Source organism: Geotrypetes seraphini, chromosome 2 (genome assembly GCF_902459505.1).
Source record: "Geotrypetes seraphini chromosome 2, aGeoSer1.1, whole genome shotgun sequence".
Taxonomy (NCBI): Eukaryota; Metazoa; Chordata; class Amphibia; order Gymnophiona; family Dermophiidae; genus Geotrypetes; species Geotrypetes seraphini.
In genome coordinates this window covers 379,661,508-379,679,160 of record NC_047085.1, presented here as the reverse complement: position 1 = coordinate 379,679,160, position 17,653 = coordinate 379,661,508, and the positions used below count along the sequence as shown (strand labels likewise).

The 17,653-nt window shown below is 42.0% G+C and overlaps 1 protein-coding gene across 1 annotated transcript in view; it reads left to right on the top strand.

Annotated features, from left to right (window-relative positions):
- SLC39A6 (solute carrier family 39 member 6) overlaps positions 1–17,653 on the top strand; it is a 100,648-nt gene that overhangs the window by 48,483 nt on the left and 34,512 nt on the right. The window contains exons 5-6 of the mRNA XM_033930654.1: positions 1,507–1,618; positions 11,049–11,423. Coding sequence (XP_033786545.1) covers positions 1,507–1,618; positions 11,049–11,423 — 487 coding nt within the window. The remainder of the gene's footprint in view (positions 1–1,506; positions 1,619–11,048; positions 11,424–17,653) is intronic.

Sequence of the window (17,653 nt, the reverse complement as noted above, 5' to 3'; positions counted from 1 at the left end):
AAAAGAAAAATAACCCAAACCCCCCAAAACAATTGGGAGAGGTCCATCCTGAGGTGTAAACACAACCACAGCCCCCATTGCTCCACCGGAAGTCCAGCTAGAATATCTTAAGTTCTTAGATCTTTTAAAAGCAATTATCTCTTTGTCTGAAAAATCTAAAATAGTTTATATGATGGGACAATGTTTTCTCAAAATTTTGATTATCTTGTATGATAAATGTTTAAAATACATTGGACAGACCACCTTTTCATTTTGATTTTTGTACATAGCAAAGAATTCCTGATCTGAAGTTCAGCCTTTCTTAGTCCTGCATTAATGTATCTATTAGGATATCCTTTGTCTCTAAATCTAGAGGGATTATTTTGAATTGATGTTTCATAGCATCTTTCACGCTATTGCAGACCTGTGGAATAGTTATGTTCATTGACCACCAGGTGGAGATAGAACACACAAGGAGAGCTGCATAATATAGGATGTTTGGGACTGCGGCAGAGGGAACGTGCTGCTGAGGCTACGGCAGCCTTCTAGGATTGCTACAGCTGACCGGCGATCCTCGTCAGGCTGCTTAGAAGATGAGACCGGAAAGCCAAGATGGAGGGAGGGAAGGGACGGCGGGCTAAATTTAATTACCCCACGGGCCAAAGTTTGATACCCCTGGGCTAGATGCTCTACTTCGGTCCTGCCATACTGGGACAGACCAAAAGTCTATCAAGTCCACTATCCTCCAGTTTCCAACAGTGGCCAACTCAGCTCCCAAGTACTTAGCTAGATCCCAAGTAGTAAAACAGATTTTATGCTACTTATCCTAGGAATAAGCAGTGGATTTCCCCACTGATGTGTTAATAAATTAGACATCTTCAACTTAGACTGTTCTGCCTTTTGGTTTATTGCTTTACACTTCTCCCTCCGGATTCGCGGGGTATAGGGGCAGAGCTGGACCGCGAATGGTGAAATACCTGCCGTGAGTTTCCGTAGTCTCTCGAGACTACGACGGGAACTCCCCACAGCCATTTCCTATTGGCGATCTACACGGGGCAGGAGTGTAGGAAGATCGCTCCTGCCCCGAAAGCCCGCTAGACCACCAGGTAAGGCCAGGACGCCGGGAGGGAAGGCTAAACTGTGTGGGGGGGGGGGTTCTTTTTTCCCTCTCCCCAAAAAATCGCAAATATGTGAAATCGCGATTGCCGAATCCACGAATGGGGAGGGGGAAGTGTATATGTTGTGGCAATTCTTTGCCTCTTTTTGTGTGGTCTTGACAAATTATTTCTTCCATGGTTAATGTACAACTTATCACAACTCTAAAAACAAGGTTAGTGGCATATTTTTAAATGGTTTAAATGGTGTCTGAATTCTTATTACTAGCTTTTCTGCTTGACAGATCTACAGATTACTTCCCGATGATGTGTTTTGTACGATGTGTTTTGTGCATCAGTTGAATTAAACCATCAAAATGTGTTGATAAGCATGAATGACCTAAAGCAAACTCCTGTACTGCTGCTCTTTTAGCATCAGAAAAAAACAGAAAATGAAGATGATTTGGAAATTAAGAAGCAGTTATCAAATTTTGATTTACGTCCTTCAAGTAATGAAGAAAAATCCGACTCAGATACGACAGTTCGTAAGTCTTAAAATCTGACTTGTGTACACCTATCATTACAAATAAGACTTTATTATAGTCTCTTACGTAGTTATAACTTTTTTATATAATTTTGCAGTTTATGCTTCTCTGAAGATTTAGGTCAGGGGTGCCCACACTTTTTGGGCTTGCAAGCTACTTTTAAAATGACCAAGTCAAAATGATCTACCAACAATAAAATTTTTAAAAACACAAAGCATATCGTACGCACAGAAAATGTTAATTATCATTTATATTCGGGGGTTTTTTCAAAGAGGTCAAGGCAGATGACTTTGCATTAAAATATGCAATGTCACCTCAGTAACAACTATACAAAAATAAATATATCCCCTCCCATTTTACTAAACCGTGATAGCCGTTTTTAGCACAGGGAGCTGCGCTGAATGCCCCACGCTGCTCTCGACGCTCATAGGCTCCCTGGACTAAAATCCGCTACTGCGGTTTAATAAAAGGAGGCCATAGTGCAAAATATAGACAGCAGATATAAATTCTCAAAATGGACACATTTTGATCACTAAATTGAAAATAAAATCATTTTTCCTACCTTTGTTGTCTGGTGATTTTCATGAGTCTCTGGTTGCACTTTCTTCTTCTGACTGTGCATCCAATATTTTTTCCCTTCTTTCTGCCTCCTGCATGCTTTGTCTCCTCCAGACCTCATTCCATTTCCCAACCAACATCTCTGTCCTTCCATGAGTCCAACTTTTTCTTTTTTTATCTTTAATTCTTTATTGTTTTTTATTTTTTATTTTTAATTCTTTATTGTAATTTTTTTTCTTCCTCTCTCCCTGCCTGCCCCCTGACACACTCCATTCCCTCCCCCAACTTTTTCTTCCTTTCTCCCTGCCCCCTTTCTTTCTCTCTCCCTGCCCCCCTTATTTCTTTCTCTCTCCCTGCCCCCCTTATTTCTTTCTCTCTCCCTGCCCCCCTTATTTCTTTCTCTCTCTCTCCCTGTCTCCCCTTTCTTTCTTTCTCTCCCCTTTCTTTCTTTCTCTCTTTCTCTCCCTGTCTCCTCTTTCTTTCTTTCTCTCTCTCTCTCCCTGCCTCCCCTTTCTTTCTCCCTGTTTTACCCCCCTGTCTTTCTGCCTCCCCAAGCCACCGCTGTGGCTGTCTGGGAACAGGTCTCCAAGCCATTGCCGCCGAATTCTCCCTGTTTCCCCGACACCGCAGCAGACCAGCAGCCTTCCCCCCAACATCAATTCTGACGTCTGAGAAGAAGTTCCGGGCGCCCAGCAGCGATTGGCTGGCCCGGAACTTCCTCTCCAACATCAGAATTGACGTCGGGGATGGGGGAAAGCTGTTGTGCCCGGTGCTTCAGTAGTCGCTGCTGGCCTGTTGTGGCATCGGGGAACAGGGAGAACGCAAAGGCAATGCGAGTCTTATTACAGAGGGCTCCGCGATCGACTTGCATTGCCTTTGCAATCTACTGGTTGATCACGATTGTCCTTTTGGGATACCCCTGGCCTAGGTATTTTCTTTCCAGCTACTTCATAATTTCTTTCAAAGTTAAACCACAATTTTTTTTCTTTCTAAAACTTAGCACCTGAACCAAAATAACTTTGAGTTTAAAAACCCTTATTCAAGGACAAGCAGGCAGCATATTCTCACATGTGGGTGATGTCATCCATAGAATCTGGCATGGACAGTCTAAAAGTGTACTGTCACTTTAAAAATGTTAACACCTTGCGCATGCTAGTGCCTTTCTGCCCAAGTTGATTTGTAAGACCATCAGTTTTCAGCGGAGCTGAGAAGCTGTTCTTTAGAGTCTCTCTAAGCGCATTAAACATACATTTTGTGCTTTCCCATTTTGATTTTTCCCTTAATTTTAGTCATATTTTTTTCTTTCACTTTAAAATTTTTGAATATTTTACCAATTTTACCCCCTTTTACAAAGCTGGATTAGCGGCTGCAACACAGCAAAAGCTCTGAAGCCCTTTAAATCCCTATGGCTTTGGGACAATTATTGCAGCGGCCCACCCTTTATAAAAGAGAGGGTTAATTTTTGGGCTCCTTCAGGTCAAGAGCTTCGACTTGTTTTCGGTATACCATCCTCTTGACCTCCCTGGATCATAGAGTTCTTTGATTTCACGTTGGTGATTTTTCCTTCGAAGTTCAAGGCACCTGGCAGCTTCAAGTGGTGCACGTGATGCAGCAGGACTATTTCAAGCAAAGACCCACATAATTGGTGTGTTTAGTGCTTTGGTCTTGACCATCAAGTTATATCCTGCACATTCTGGTTGCAGAAGAGGTTGCGTAAAACCAGAAAGTTGTAATTTGAGAAGCTTTTCGGGTCAATTTCATGTATATTGATTATGGCTGGAGATGCCGACACTCAACCTCGAACTACTTCTGTCTTGCCACCTCCAAACTCAATTATATCTTTGGCAGCATTAATCCCTCCGTAACATTTTGGCCCTTCTATGTTCTTTTCTTGAAAAACTGTAACTACCCTTCTAACCTCCCTCTCAAGTCTGTCTGTTGTCTATATTTATTGCCTGAATGTAACTATATGTTTGTTTTTTATTGTCAATCGCTTAGAAAATTTATACAAGCGTTTTATCAAATTTTTAATAAAACTTGAAATGTGAAAAACTTGAGTTGGAGACAGAGCCTCGAGCAGAGCTTATGGTTGCTCTAGGACAGGGGTGCCCACCTTTTCTTGGCTTGAGAACTATTTAAAAAATGACCAAGTCAAAATGATTTACCAACAATAAAATTTAAAAAAACACAAAGCACACTGTATGCAGAGAAAATGTTAATTATCATTTAAATTAAGGGTTTTTTTTCATAGAGGTCAAAGCAGATGACTTTAAAATATCAATGTCACCTCAGTAACAATTATACAAAAATAGACAAATATACCCCCTTCCCTTTTACTAAACCGTGATGGTGTTTTTTAGTGCAACGCTCATAGGCTCCTCGTGTTAAAAACTGCTATTGCAGTTTAGTAAAAGGGAGCCATAGAGCAAAATATAGACAGCAGATATAAATTCAAACACATTTTGATCACTAAGGGCCTGTTTTACAAAGCCGCACAGCAACGGCCCCAAAGCCCTTTAAATCTCTATGGGCTTCAGGGCCGTTACCATGCTGCAGCTGCTAGCGCTGCTTTGTAAAACAGGCCCTAAATTTAAAATAAAATAATTTTTCCTACCTTTGCTGTCTGGTGATGTCATAAGTCTCTGGTTGCACTTCTTCCTTCTGACTGTAAATCCAATAATTCTTTATTTCTGCCTTCCTTTCTTTCTGCCTCCAGACGTCATTCCATTCCCCAACCAACATATCTCTCTGTCCCTCCATGAGTCCAAATTTTTCCTCCCTCTCTCCCTGCCCCCTCCCCTTTCTGTCTTTCTCTCCCCCTACCCTTTCTTTCTTTCTTTCTCTCTCCCTGCCCCCTCCCTTTTCTTTTTTTAATTTTTATTTTAATAAGTTTTATTGAATTTTCACAATGGCAAATGCACCAGATAGCCAAATCCCCACGCCAAAACATAAACAGTCATACTGGTACTCTTCAATATAAGGCAATACTATCCAACCCCAAATTTCCCCCTCCCTCTCTTTCTTTTTTTTTCTCTCTCCCTGCCCCCTTTCTCTCTTTTTGTCTATCTGTCTTTCTCTCTCCCAGCCTCCCCCAAGCCACCGCCGCTGATTTCTCCCTGCTTCCTCGACGCCAGGTACGTACAAGCACCGGGCCCACAGCCACATCCCCCCCCCCCAAACATCAATTCTGACTTCAGAGAGGAAGTTCCAGGCCAGCTAGGCAGCGATTGGCTGGCCTGAAACTTCCTCTCTGACATCAGAATTGATGTCGGGAGGGGGGGGGGGCGGGAGGCTGTGGACTCGGCACATGTATGAGCCTGGCCTGGTGTCGGGGAAGCAGGGAGAACAGAACTCAAAGGCAATGCGAGTCGCAATCGACTCATGTTGCTTTTGCAATCTTCTGGTCGATCGCGATCACCTTTTGGGCACCCCTGCTCTAGACTATAAGAAGTGGCCTAAAGTCTGTATAAAGCTGCCAATCCTTAATCTTATGAAGGAGACATTATTTAAAAACTGGGAGTCTCTACTCTGTTCAGTAGCTCCACTCAAGTTGGACACACTATACCAGTGGTCTCAAACTCAAACCCTTTGGAGGGCCACATTTGGGATTTGTAGGTACATGGAGGGCCGCAGAAAAATAGTTAATATCTTATTAAAGAAATGACAATTTTGCATGAGGTACAACTCTTTATAGTTTATAAATCTTTCCTTCCTTTCTCTTCCTGCCTCCTTCCTTCCTTTCCCTTGGTCTGGTATCTGTCTCCTTTCCTTTCCTTCCCTCCCTCCCATGGACTTGGCATCTCTCGTTCCTCTCATCTCCCTTGTCTTCCTTCCCTCTCTCCCCAATTGGGTGCAGCAGCATTTCTCTCCCCCCTTCCCTGTGCAGCAGCATTTCTCTTTCCCCCCTTCCCTGTGCAGCAGCATTTCTCTTTCCCCCCTTCCCTGTGCAGCAGCATTTCTCTTTCCCCCCTTCCCTGTGCAGCAGCATTTCTCTTCCCCCCTTCCCTGTGCAGCAGCATTTCTCTTTCCCCCCTTCCCTGTGTAGCAGCATTTCTCTTTCCCCCTTCCCTGTGCAGCAGCATTTCTCTTTCCCCCTTCCCTGTGCAGCAGCATTTCTCTTTCCCCCTTCCCTGTGCAGCAGCATTTCTCTTTCCCCCTTCCCTGTGCAGCAGCATTTCTCTTTCCCCCTTCCCTGTGCAGCAGCATTTCTCTTTCCCCCTTCCCTGTGCAGCAGCATTTTTCTTCCCCCCCTTCCCTGTGCTGCAGCAGCAATACTCTTCTCCCCCTTCCCTGTGCAGCAGCAGTATTTCTCTTCCTCCCCTTCCCTGTGCAGCAGCAGCATTTCTCTTCCTCCCCTTCCCTGTGCAGCAGCAGCATTTCTCTTCCCCCTTCCCTGTGCAGCAGGAGCATTTCTCTTCCTCTTTAGTTTCTGGCTGGCTCCCTTGCAATTGTTTTTCCTTCAAAGCCGCGGGTGGTGGCTCCTTGCGCCTGCGTCGGAAGCCTTCTCTCTGACGTAAGCGTGAGGAGCCGCCCCGCCCATGGCTTTGAAGGGAAAATGACTGCAGCAAGGGAAGCCGGCCAGAAACTAAACACTCGATCATCACGTCCAGATCGGGGGGGGATGGGGTCGCAAGTTTGAGACCGCTGCTCTATACAGAATCCAATCATGCCCAGGCTCTGACAGACCAGTCTTTGGTTGTGGAATCTGCCTTGAAGAAAGCAAACAGTACTAGAATTTACACAAGTACTCCACCAGGAAGAGAGGGCAGGACACTTGCTAAGTTTGGAATTAGTGTTCAGAGCACCATGCTGGCTAATAGAATATTGAACTACAACTTATGACATTTTATATGAAATCTCTCATTCAGAAATTGTCTCAATATGAACAATACTTACCATCAGAGCATCTAAACACTCCTACTAATATCTTTAAAATGACCTGCTAGAGACAAGAAAATACATTCCTCGTATGACAGTCTCTCGCACATCAGCAGTGTCTGTTGCCATGCATAGGCAAGCATAGCATAGAATCTTTCACCTCGGTGCTAGTGTACAAAGTTGCCTTTCTAATATTCCCTGCGTAGGAGGCGATTTATTTGGAGACCATATAGAAGAAGAAACACAAGATTTAAAAAATACGAGGATTGCATAACTAACTTAACCTCTTCCAAGTCAACCCGGGCTTAGGCACCCATGAACTATTCCAGCACGTCCATATGCTCTACTTATTATACCAAGCATAGATATAGCCAACCTTCCACATCCTCTTCAGCTCCCACTCAAAGACATCCCAGGCAACAAATAACACAAAAGACTAAGTCACAACCTCAGTCCAAACAGTCTTTTTGACTCCGTACTAAGAGCCTAGCCAGTGTTTCCCAATCTTTTCATCAGATTCTCCCCATTAGAGATCAACTCACTCACTTTTATCATTGATGGTCTTTGGTAACATCAGATTACTGGAACCCTCAAGTGGTGAGAGAAGGTTATGGCCTTTGTTTATAGAAAAGATCTCCATTCCATCCTTCAAGAGAGTTGCATTTCAACTCCCATCAGAAGACCCTCCTTCATCAGGAGCTCTCAGCCTTCCTCATTCTCAATGCCATAGAAAAGTACCTCTGCAGGAGAGGGGCCGAGGGTTCTACTCAAAATAGTTCCATGTGCCTAAGACCACTGGCCTCTGTCCAATTCTGGATCTCCGTGTTCTCAACAAATACTTGGTGAAGGAGACATTTTGCTTGCTCTCTTTGGGAACCCAGTTACTGTTGTAAGAGAAGAACGACTGTCTCTGCTCTCTATACCTTAAAAAAGCTTATACACACATCTCCATTCTTCCACCCTAAAGGGATTATCTTCACTTTTATGTGGGAACATACCACTTTCAGGACAAAGAGTACTACTGTTTGGGCTGGCATCAGCACCTAGGGTATTCACAAAATGCTTAATGGTGGTGGCTACAATCCTTTGCTCATGTGACCTTCATTTGTTCCCTTATCTAGATGACTGGTTAATCAAAGCCCCAATGTCTCAATGCGCTCACCAAGCTATGAATTCAACACTTTGTCTCCTAGAACTTCTTGGATTTGCAGTAGACTATGAAAAATCCCATCTATAATCCACTCAACTCTAGAATTCATTGGAGCAGTTCTAGACGCAACTGAAGCTCATTCTTTTGTACAACTCATGGCTTTCTACCACAACAGAGGCTCAACACTCTAATCCAGATCTGCCAGAAAGTTTCCTCTCCAATACATCACTGCACACCAAATGATGCATCTCCTTGGCCATATGGTATCTATAGTTCATGTAAATCCATTTGCCTATCCACATCTCGGAGAACCTTAGTGGACACACTCGACTCGATCTCAACCACCAAATCATCATCCCAGCAAATACAAGTGACTTCAGATTCTTGTTAGTCGCTTCAGGGACAGTTGTCACTGGCAAATCTTTCCAGGAGCTGCCTTTTCGATACTCTGCCACACCAAAAAATGTTAACAACGGATACTTCTGTGCTCAGTCGGGGAGCCCATCTCAACGGCCTCCATAATCAGCTGGTCTCTTCAAGAGAAAATGCTCCACATCAATTTCCTGAACTCCGAGCAATCCGCAATGATCTCTGCACATTTCATAATCGCCGCCTCAATCAAGTAGTATGCATTCGAATGGACAACCAGGTAGCCATGGACTATGTGAACAAATGGAGGCACAAGAAGTGATTCATATCTGGTCCTAGGCGATTCCTCGCAGCATATTTCTAAAAGCAGTATACCTCACAGGAAAGCAAAATATTTTAGCAGACAAGTTGAGCAGACTCCTACAGCGTCATGAATTGGTCCCTCAATTCAACCATATTATGTTAGATATTGTTGGAATTGGGTCCCTGGAAGTGGACCTCTTTGCATCTCCCCACAACCACAAACTTCCCCTTTTCTGTTCCAGAATCTACACTCCTGATCGTCTAGAGTCGGATGCATTCTTTCTCAACTGTCAGAACAAATTTTTGGTGGATGAGGGGGGATAAGCATAAATTTTTGAAAAATTTTAAGTGATGTCTATATTGTAAAATGAATAATTTACTCTGTATTTCACTTATTGTATATGTTTTAAAAATGAATAAAGAATATTAAAATTAAAAAAAAAATTAAAAAGAAAAAATTTCTTTATGCTTTCCCTTCATTTCCTCTACTCGGGAAGACTCTACTCAAACTTTGCCAGGACAAACCATCATAAATCTCATAGTGCCTCTGTGGCTGCGTTAACAATGGTTCCCTCGCCTCCTAAAACTCAGTGTATAGGAACCAATCACACTTCCAATCTTTCCAGTACCACTAACAACAGAGCGAATGCTGTCTTCATTCGTTAGTTCTCACAGCATGCTATCTCTACCACCAAGTATAGATGCATTTGAACTCTGTGTCAGCTATCATCAAAGCCTGCTATCATTTCTAGTGGACTCGCTTCACAGTCTGATATAATCTCGACTCACTAGTCCTGATCACTGTCCTCTCCCATCGATTCTAGATTATCTCTTCCACCTATCTGACTCTGGTCTCAAGATTACTTCAGTTAGAGTTCATCTCGGTGCTTTTCACACACCACTAGACAAAAAGCCATTGTCCGTACACCCTTTGGTTTCCAGATTCATGAAAGGCTTTTATCATACTAAACCACCAATCAAGCCACCTCCCGTGATTTGGGATTTTAATGTTATCTTTTCCAATCCCATGAAGCCTCCGTTTGAGCCACTCTTGGCGTCACCTTTCAAACATCTCACTTGGAAAGTAGTGTTCCTCATAGCTCTCACATCTGCACACCAGATCAGTAAACATCAAGCACTTGTCTCAGATACATCTTTATATAATGTTCTACCATGATAGGGTGGTTCTTCACACCCATCCCAGGTTCCTCCCTAACATATCTAAGAATTCCATTTCAGCCAGTCTATTGTTCTCCCTGTCTTCTTTCCCAGACTTGCATTCCCACCCTGGGGAAGTGGCACTCCACATACTATACGGTAAACATGCTTTTGCTTATTACCTGGATCACACCAAGACTCACAGAACTTCCACTCAACTGTTTCTGTCTTTTGATACAAACAAGCTTGGAGCTCCTGTCACCAAGAGAACCATCTACACATGGCTGGCGGACTGTATCTCCTGCTATTCTTGGACTGGGCTGACGCTTGAAGGCCTATTCACTGCTCATAAAGTTCAAGCAATGAGGACATCTGTAAAGCAGCCACCTGCTCCTCATCTCACATCTTTACGTCCCACTGTTTGGAAAATCATTCAAAGTGGGATAGTTGATTTGGCCAGACAGTTCTACAAAGTTTATTCTCTACTTACATGGCAACTTCCCTCCAATTATTATGGTTTTGCCAGGCTCATGATAGCTGTCATTAACGCTCTTTTAGAAGCTTGATCATGGCAGCTATATGAGAATATGCTGCCTGCTTCTTCTCAGATAAAGCATAGTTACTCACCTGTAACGGGTGTTTCCGAGGACATCAGGCAGATTTTCTCACAGCCCTTCCACCTCCCTTGTTGACTACTAAACTTTGTTCCTGAACTGATGATCCTGCAAACCGATGTCTGGTGGGAAGGTACTGGCATGCACGCGGTGTGGACTGTATTTAAGATTTTTAAAGTGACAGTACACTTTTAAACTGTCTGTGCCGGGTTCCATGGATGACGTTGCCCACATGTGAGAATATCTGCCTGCTGTCGTTGGATAACACCCACTAAAGGAAATGCTACTGGACTATCAGGCTAGTTAAAACAATATTTTAAGAACAGTTTCTGCCGATTTTGATTGCTTATACAATTGTTGCATTCTGCTTAGTTGAACCATTTTCTTCTCTTTTGTTAAGATGTTGAAAGCTTACTACGGCCTGACTCGCAAAGCAAGTCACAGTCTACCCCTACCCCAGTAGATGAAGAGGAGGAGGAAGTTATGATTGCTCATTCCCATCCTGAAGAAAGTTATAATGAATATTTGCCCAGAGGGTGTGAAAACAAATGCCATTCACATTTGCATGACACACTTGGCCAGTCAGATGATCTCATTCACCACCATCATGACTATCATCATATTCTGCACCATCATCATCACCAGAATCACCACCCCCATAGCCATACTCAGCGCTACTCACGAGAAGAGTTGAAGGAGGCCGGCATTGCTGCTTTAGCCTGGATGGTGATTGTGGGTGATGGCCTGCACAACTTGAGTGATGGATTAGCAATAGGTAAGTGCTACAGCAGTCCTGGAACTATAATTGTTTATGTGTTATATGCTAAAGCAGGGGTAGGGAACTCCGGTCCTCGAGAGCCGTATTCCAATTGGGTTTTCAGGATTTCACCAATGAATATGCATGAGATCTATTTGCATGCACTGCTTTCAATACATATTCATTGGAGAAATCCTGAAAACCCGACTGGAATACGGCTCTCGAGGACCGGAGTTCCCTACCCCTGTGCTAAAACCTAGGGTTACCATATGGCTCCAGAAAAAAGTGGATGGATTCAGATATCCAGTTGTTACTTTCATTGAAAGCAATGGAAGTAAAGCCTGGATGTCTCAATCTGTCCTCCTTTTTCTGGAGCCATATGGTAACCCTACTAAAGCCTACTGAGACAGCTTTTACTTTAGCTGCTAATTGAAATATAATTGGTGTGACATGAAGGCAGGTTTATGATGACCAAGCTTTTGTTGTAGGTTACAATGAATACTATGCAGAGATAGTATCAAACAGTGAAGACTGATATTTTTAGAAATTGAGAAGGCAAGAACAATAGATAAACTTAATGAATATTAATTACAAAAGTTAGGAAATAAACCACCTTTGCGGTCAAGTCCATACATCTGGTTGATTTCTTCTTCCATTTTATACAATTTCTAGAAACTTTGAAATGGTGCTACATGGTCAGGTTGGGTTCCCTGAATGGAAAAATCTCAGTAATCAGTATAGTTTGCCGCTCTTATGCTTTCAGGTGGACTTCTTAGTGGCCGCTGCGCACTGTGCCGCCGGCTTCATTGTCATGTCCACCATTACCCCCAAGTCCCTTTCTTGGGTACTCTCATTCAATAACATCCCTCCCATCGTATAGTTGTACCTCAGGTTTCTGCTTCCCACATGTAATACTTTACATGTCTCATTCAATTTGTAGAATCTTTCTAATTCATTGTAAACCGCATAGAACTTCACGGTCCTGCGGTATATAAACTGTTATTATTATTATTATCAGGCCTATCATTGGTATAAATTAATATCTGGATTTTTAAATAAGAAACCAAAAACTGGTCTTTGGGACATTTGGAGCATTGAGATCAAACAACAAATTATTGCATCTCAATGGCCAGGTATTTGGGTTTGGAGGATGTGATGTACAGTGTCTGCATCTATGAGACAAACTTGTTTTTTTCTGTTACATAGAGCATTCTGGACCCCGGCTCGTTTACAGAAGTTAGATAGCTCTAAGTCTAATAGATGTTGGCACTGTCATCTTGAAGCTGGGACATTAGATCATTTGTTATTCTATTGTCCGTTAATACTTGCTTTTTGGAAATCAATATGGGGTCAAATAAATAATTTGTTAGATAATCCGGTGGCATTATCCTATGACACCATATTGTTTTGCATGTCAATGAGGGCAAAAGCCAAATATCCTCTAATAACAAGTTTCTACTCATTATGACACGGGTTGCCATACAACAGATTACGAATAATTGGAGAAATTGGGATAGGCTGAATCATAGCTTTTGGTGGAACTCTTTGTGTCACATATTCAAAATGGAAAGGATAATTGCCATGCAGCAGGGAAATTTTAAGAAATTTCAGATTTGGGAGCCATTAACAAGATACTATAAAGATTGAAATTACTGCATAGAATAAATATTAATTTTTTTTCCTTTTATTCATATACGTCCAGGGTGGGGGTGGGGGATATTTTATGATTTCTTTTGCTTATGAATAACTGTTGGGTATAAGGGGGGGATATTTGATGCGAGTTAGAATTTGATGATATATTAAGTGATGTTAAATTATAAATGATTGTATTATATGTTACACTTATTGTGAGTTTTAAAAATGAATAAAGATTAACAAAAAAGAAATGGTGCTACCACATGTGCAAAGCCTCTCTAATCTTACACAGGGCTACCTCAGTGATTGAATTTTTATGCCAGTGTTTTTCATAAGAGATTATTCAAGGAGAATTTGAGTATGTTCTATTGAGTGATAGTTACCTCAGGAATTACTTTGTGGGAACAGTTGCATACTGAGCCATTAAAGAGAAAAATATTCTTTTAAAATTCAAAGGGTCCATCTTTTGATATTTGTACTCTAGAAATATAAATGCAACATGGGTGGTTATGGATTATTGAAATGTCATTCGATCAAGGTAAATTGGAAGATGATATGGGGCATATAGAATTAGATAAAGGAACAAAAATAAAGAGATGGGGGTGCAATGGTAATTGTGGGTGATGGACTGCACAACTTGAGTGATGAATTTGGCAATAGGTAAGTGCTATAGCAGCCCTGGAACTATAATTATTTGTCTGTGTCACATGCTAAAGCCTAGGGTTACCATATGGCTCCAGAAAAAAAGAGGACGGATTGGCAATGGTGTACAGTGTAGCAAGAGATTGTGACAAATACATAGTAATGATATAGTTCAGGCGTTTACGAGTTGATCACCATAAATTTTATTTCACAGTGCTATTCAGATTAAGAGATAGACAGGTGTAGCAATGAATATTAAATTAGACATGCTCCCAATAAAACTAAAACTAGGTAAAACAATAGGACTTTATAACATAGCTTAAGAAATACTATGTTTTAAGGTGATAAAGCATGAAAACCACTGCAAAAAAATTACACAAGAATAATTCTGATAAGTTTGAAATGCTTTTCTCCACCACCCAGTAAAAATCCATTGAACCTTCTCTGCTAGAGAGATAAAAATTGGAGTGCACTTTTTCAAAATCTGTCTAAAAAATACAGTTCAGAATGCTTTTATAGGTTAGCTTCCTCTGAGTCCTCTAGTGGGGACTCCGAGTGGTAGGGAGAAATTCCCTTCTGGAGACCACAAACGGTGTAGGCATGATATACAATTGCTTGGACGCTGTGGAGCCCAAGAGAAGCTATGCTGAGGTCCTGCAGGGGGCTGTGGGGCCTCATGTTCAAAGATTTACCCCTGAGTTTGTGAATCTTCTGTGGAAAGCTTATTTGATGGGTCTGGGACACACTGGCTCCCTGGAAATGTTCTAGCATTGGACCAGAGAGAAATCCTTCTTCTGGAGGTCTCCCTGTTGCGGAGAAATCCGACTTCTACCCTAAGTGACCAAGAGGAACAGGACTGGGAGGATTGGAAGTCGGACTTCATGCCTTTATTATTCCAGGGCTCAGCTGCTTTCCTGGTGGATTCCAGTTCCCTGTAAGGACCTGGGAGTCAAGAGGAAACAGTTGCACTAGACCAGGGAGAAGCTCATCAGTTTGGCAGGTTTTTAAGTCTGCTACCATCCCACATATTACAGATGCGCTCAGGGAGTTGAAGTCAAAGCCATGGTCATGAGTGGCATAAATGCTCAGACCACCTTTTTTCCTGCGCATCCGGACATCATCTTGAGAAGGCTCCCTAAATGAGGCAAAAACTATGACCAAACTTTTTTACCCTATGGCTTCAGAATTTCAGCAGCTGTTTAGTCAGCTGACTGTGGATTTCACGGTGGCTCAAATAACTAAACATACCTCCCTCCTTAATGAGGGAGGAGTGATGCTAAAGGGTGTACAGGATCGCAAGGTGGATATGGTTCTTAAGAGGCAATTTGAAGCGCTAGCTTTGAAAATCAAAGCTGCAGAATGGACAGCATGGCCAAAAAGTAAAACAAAAACAAACGAAAAAAAAGATTTCTGAAACCTTTTTTGTTTTACTTTTTGACTGTGCTGTCAATTCTGGAAGGATATTAGATCAGGAGATTCCTGAAGAAGCCGGTGGGCGAAACAGGGATGACCCTGTTGGATCTCTGCTTTATCTCTACAGGAAGATTATAGCAGCGGCTTGAAACCCTGCTGGAAACAGCTTGTGAATGACCGACAGGACAGATTGGAGCCAGAGCAAGCTAAGTGATCGGTTTCACCTTTTCTTGCTGCTTGTTTTAGAGTATGATTAGTCTATACTGTGCTGCTGTGCGCACTTGCATTCTTGGAGACTTTAATGAAGAAACAGTTTGAAGAATTTTCTAACTGGGAGTTTTTTTGTGGCCCATGAAGCCTATCGGAGGCGTATTTTCTCCATATTTTTTTGAGTCTCCAAGAAAGCTATTTAGTGGTTTAAGCTGTAGCAATTGCAAAGTTTTTGACTAGCCTCCTGTATTGAATGTGGATAAGACATTGATTTTTGGTGATTTCAATTACCCCAACATTGACTGGTTAAATGTTACATTGGGGAGTGCTAGGGAGGAAAAATTCCTAGACATTATAAATGGAGCAACTGGTCCGGGAACCGACAACAATGGGAGCTATTTTAGATTTATTCCTTAGTGGAATACAAGGCATAGTACAGGATTTTTAACTGTGTTGGGTCTGCTGAGAAATAATGATCATAACGTGATAAAATTCCAGCTGATACTGGGAGTGACGTCGCAAAAGAAATCTACTGTAGAGGTGTTTAATTTTCGAAAGGGCGACTATGATAAAATGAGGAAAATGGTTAAAAAGAAGCTAAAAAGATCAGTTGCAAAGGACTGTAAACCAGGAGTGGATGTTATTTAAAAATACCTTCGTGGAAGCCCAGACTAGATGTATTCCTTGTATCGGCAAAGGTGGAAAGAAGAGGAAATGAGAGAGCCAGCGTGGTTAAAAGGTGAAGTGAAAGAGGCTATTAGAACAAAAAAAAATTCTTTAAAGAATGGAAAAAGGATCCGAATGAAGAAAATAAGAAGACACACAAGCACTGGCAAATTAGATGCAAAGCATGGATAAAGACAGCTAAGAGAGAATATGAAGAGAAACTTGCAAAAGAGGCAAAAACTCATAACAGTTTTTTAGGTACATCAGGAGCAGAAAACCTGTGAGGGAATCTGTGGGGCCGCTGGATGATCAAGGAGCAAAAGGGGCACTCAGGGATGATAAGGCCATAGTGGAGAGACTGCATGAATTCTTTGCTTTGGTCTTTACAGAAGAAGATGTACGAGATCTATCTGAACCGGAAGTGGTTTTCAAGGGGGGTGATGTGGAAGAACTGAAAGAAATCTTGGTGAATCTGAAAGATGTACTAAGCCAAATCGACAAGTTAAAAAGTGATAAATCACCTGGACTGGATGGTATACATCCCAGAGTACTAAAATAACTCAAACATGAAATTACTAACCTGCTGTTAGTGATCTGTAACCTGTCGATAAAATCGTCTGTAGTACCTGAAGATTAGAGGGTGGCCAATGTTACACTAATTTTTAAAAAGGATTCCAGGGGAGATCCATGAAATTATAGACTGGTAAGCTTCACTTGAGTGCCAGGCAAAATGGTGGAAGCAATTATAAAAAAAAATGGAACACATAGACAAGCATGGTACGCCCTCGCCTGTAAAACTGCGTCCAGCACTGGTCACCGTACATGAAGAAGGACATACTACTACTACAAAAGGATCCAGAGAAGAACGATTAAAATGGTTATAGGGCTGGAGGAGTTGCTGTACAGTGAGAGATTAGAGAAACTGGGCCTCTTCTCCCTTGAAAAGAGGAGACTGAGAGGGGACATGATCGAAACGTTCAAGAGAATGAAGGGAATAAATTTAGTAGATAAAGACAGGTTGTCCAAGATAGAAAGAACGAGAAGGCACTTTCTAAAGTTAAAGGGGATAGATTCCTTACAAATGTAAGGAAGTTCTTCACCCAGAAAGTGGTAGAAATCTGGAACGTTCTTCTGGAGTCTCTCATAGAGGAAAACACCCTCCAGGGATTCAAGACAAAGTTAGACAAGTTCTTGCTGAACCAGAACGTACGCAGGTAAGGCTAGACTCGGGGCACTTGTCTTTGACCTAAGGGCTGCCGCGGGAGCGGATTGCTGGGCACGATGGACCACTTATCTGATCCAGCAGCAGCAATTCTTATGTTCTTATGTAACATGATTTAATGAGACAGAGTCAGCATGGGTTCAACCTAGGGAGATCTTAACCTCACCAATTTGCTTGACTTCTTTAAAGGTGTGAATAAACACGCAGATAAGGTGAACCAATTGATGATGTGTATCTAGATTTTCAGAAAGCTTTTGATAAAGTTCCTCATGAAAGGCTCCTGAGAAAATTAAAGAGTTATGGAATAGGTGGCAAGATTCAGTTGTGGATTAGGAATTGGTTATTGGATAGAAAACAGAAGGTAGGGTTAAATGGTCATTTTTCTCAATGGAGGAGAGTAAACTATAGAGTGCCGCAGAGGTCTGTACTGGGACCGATGCTATTTAACTTATTTATAAAT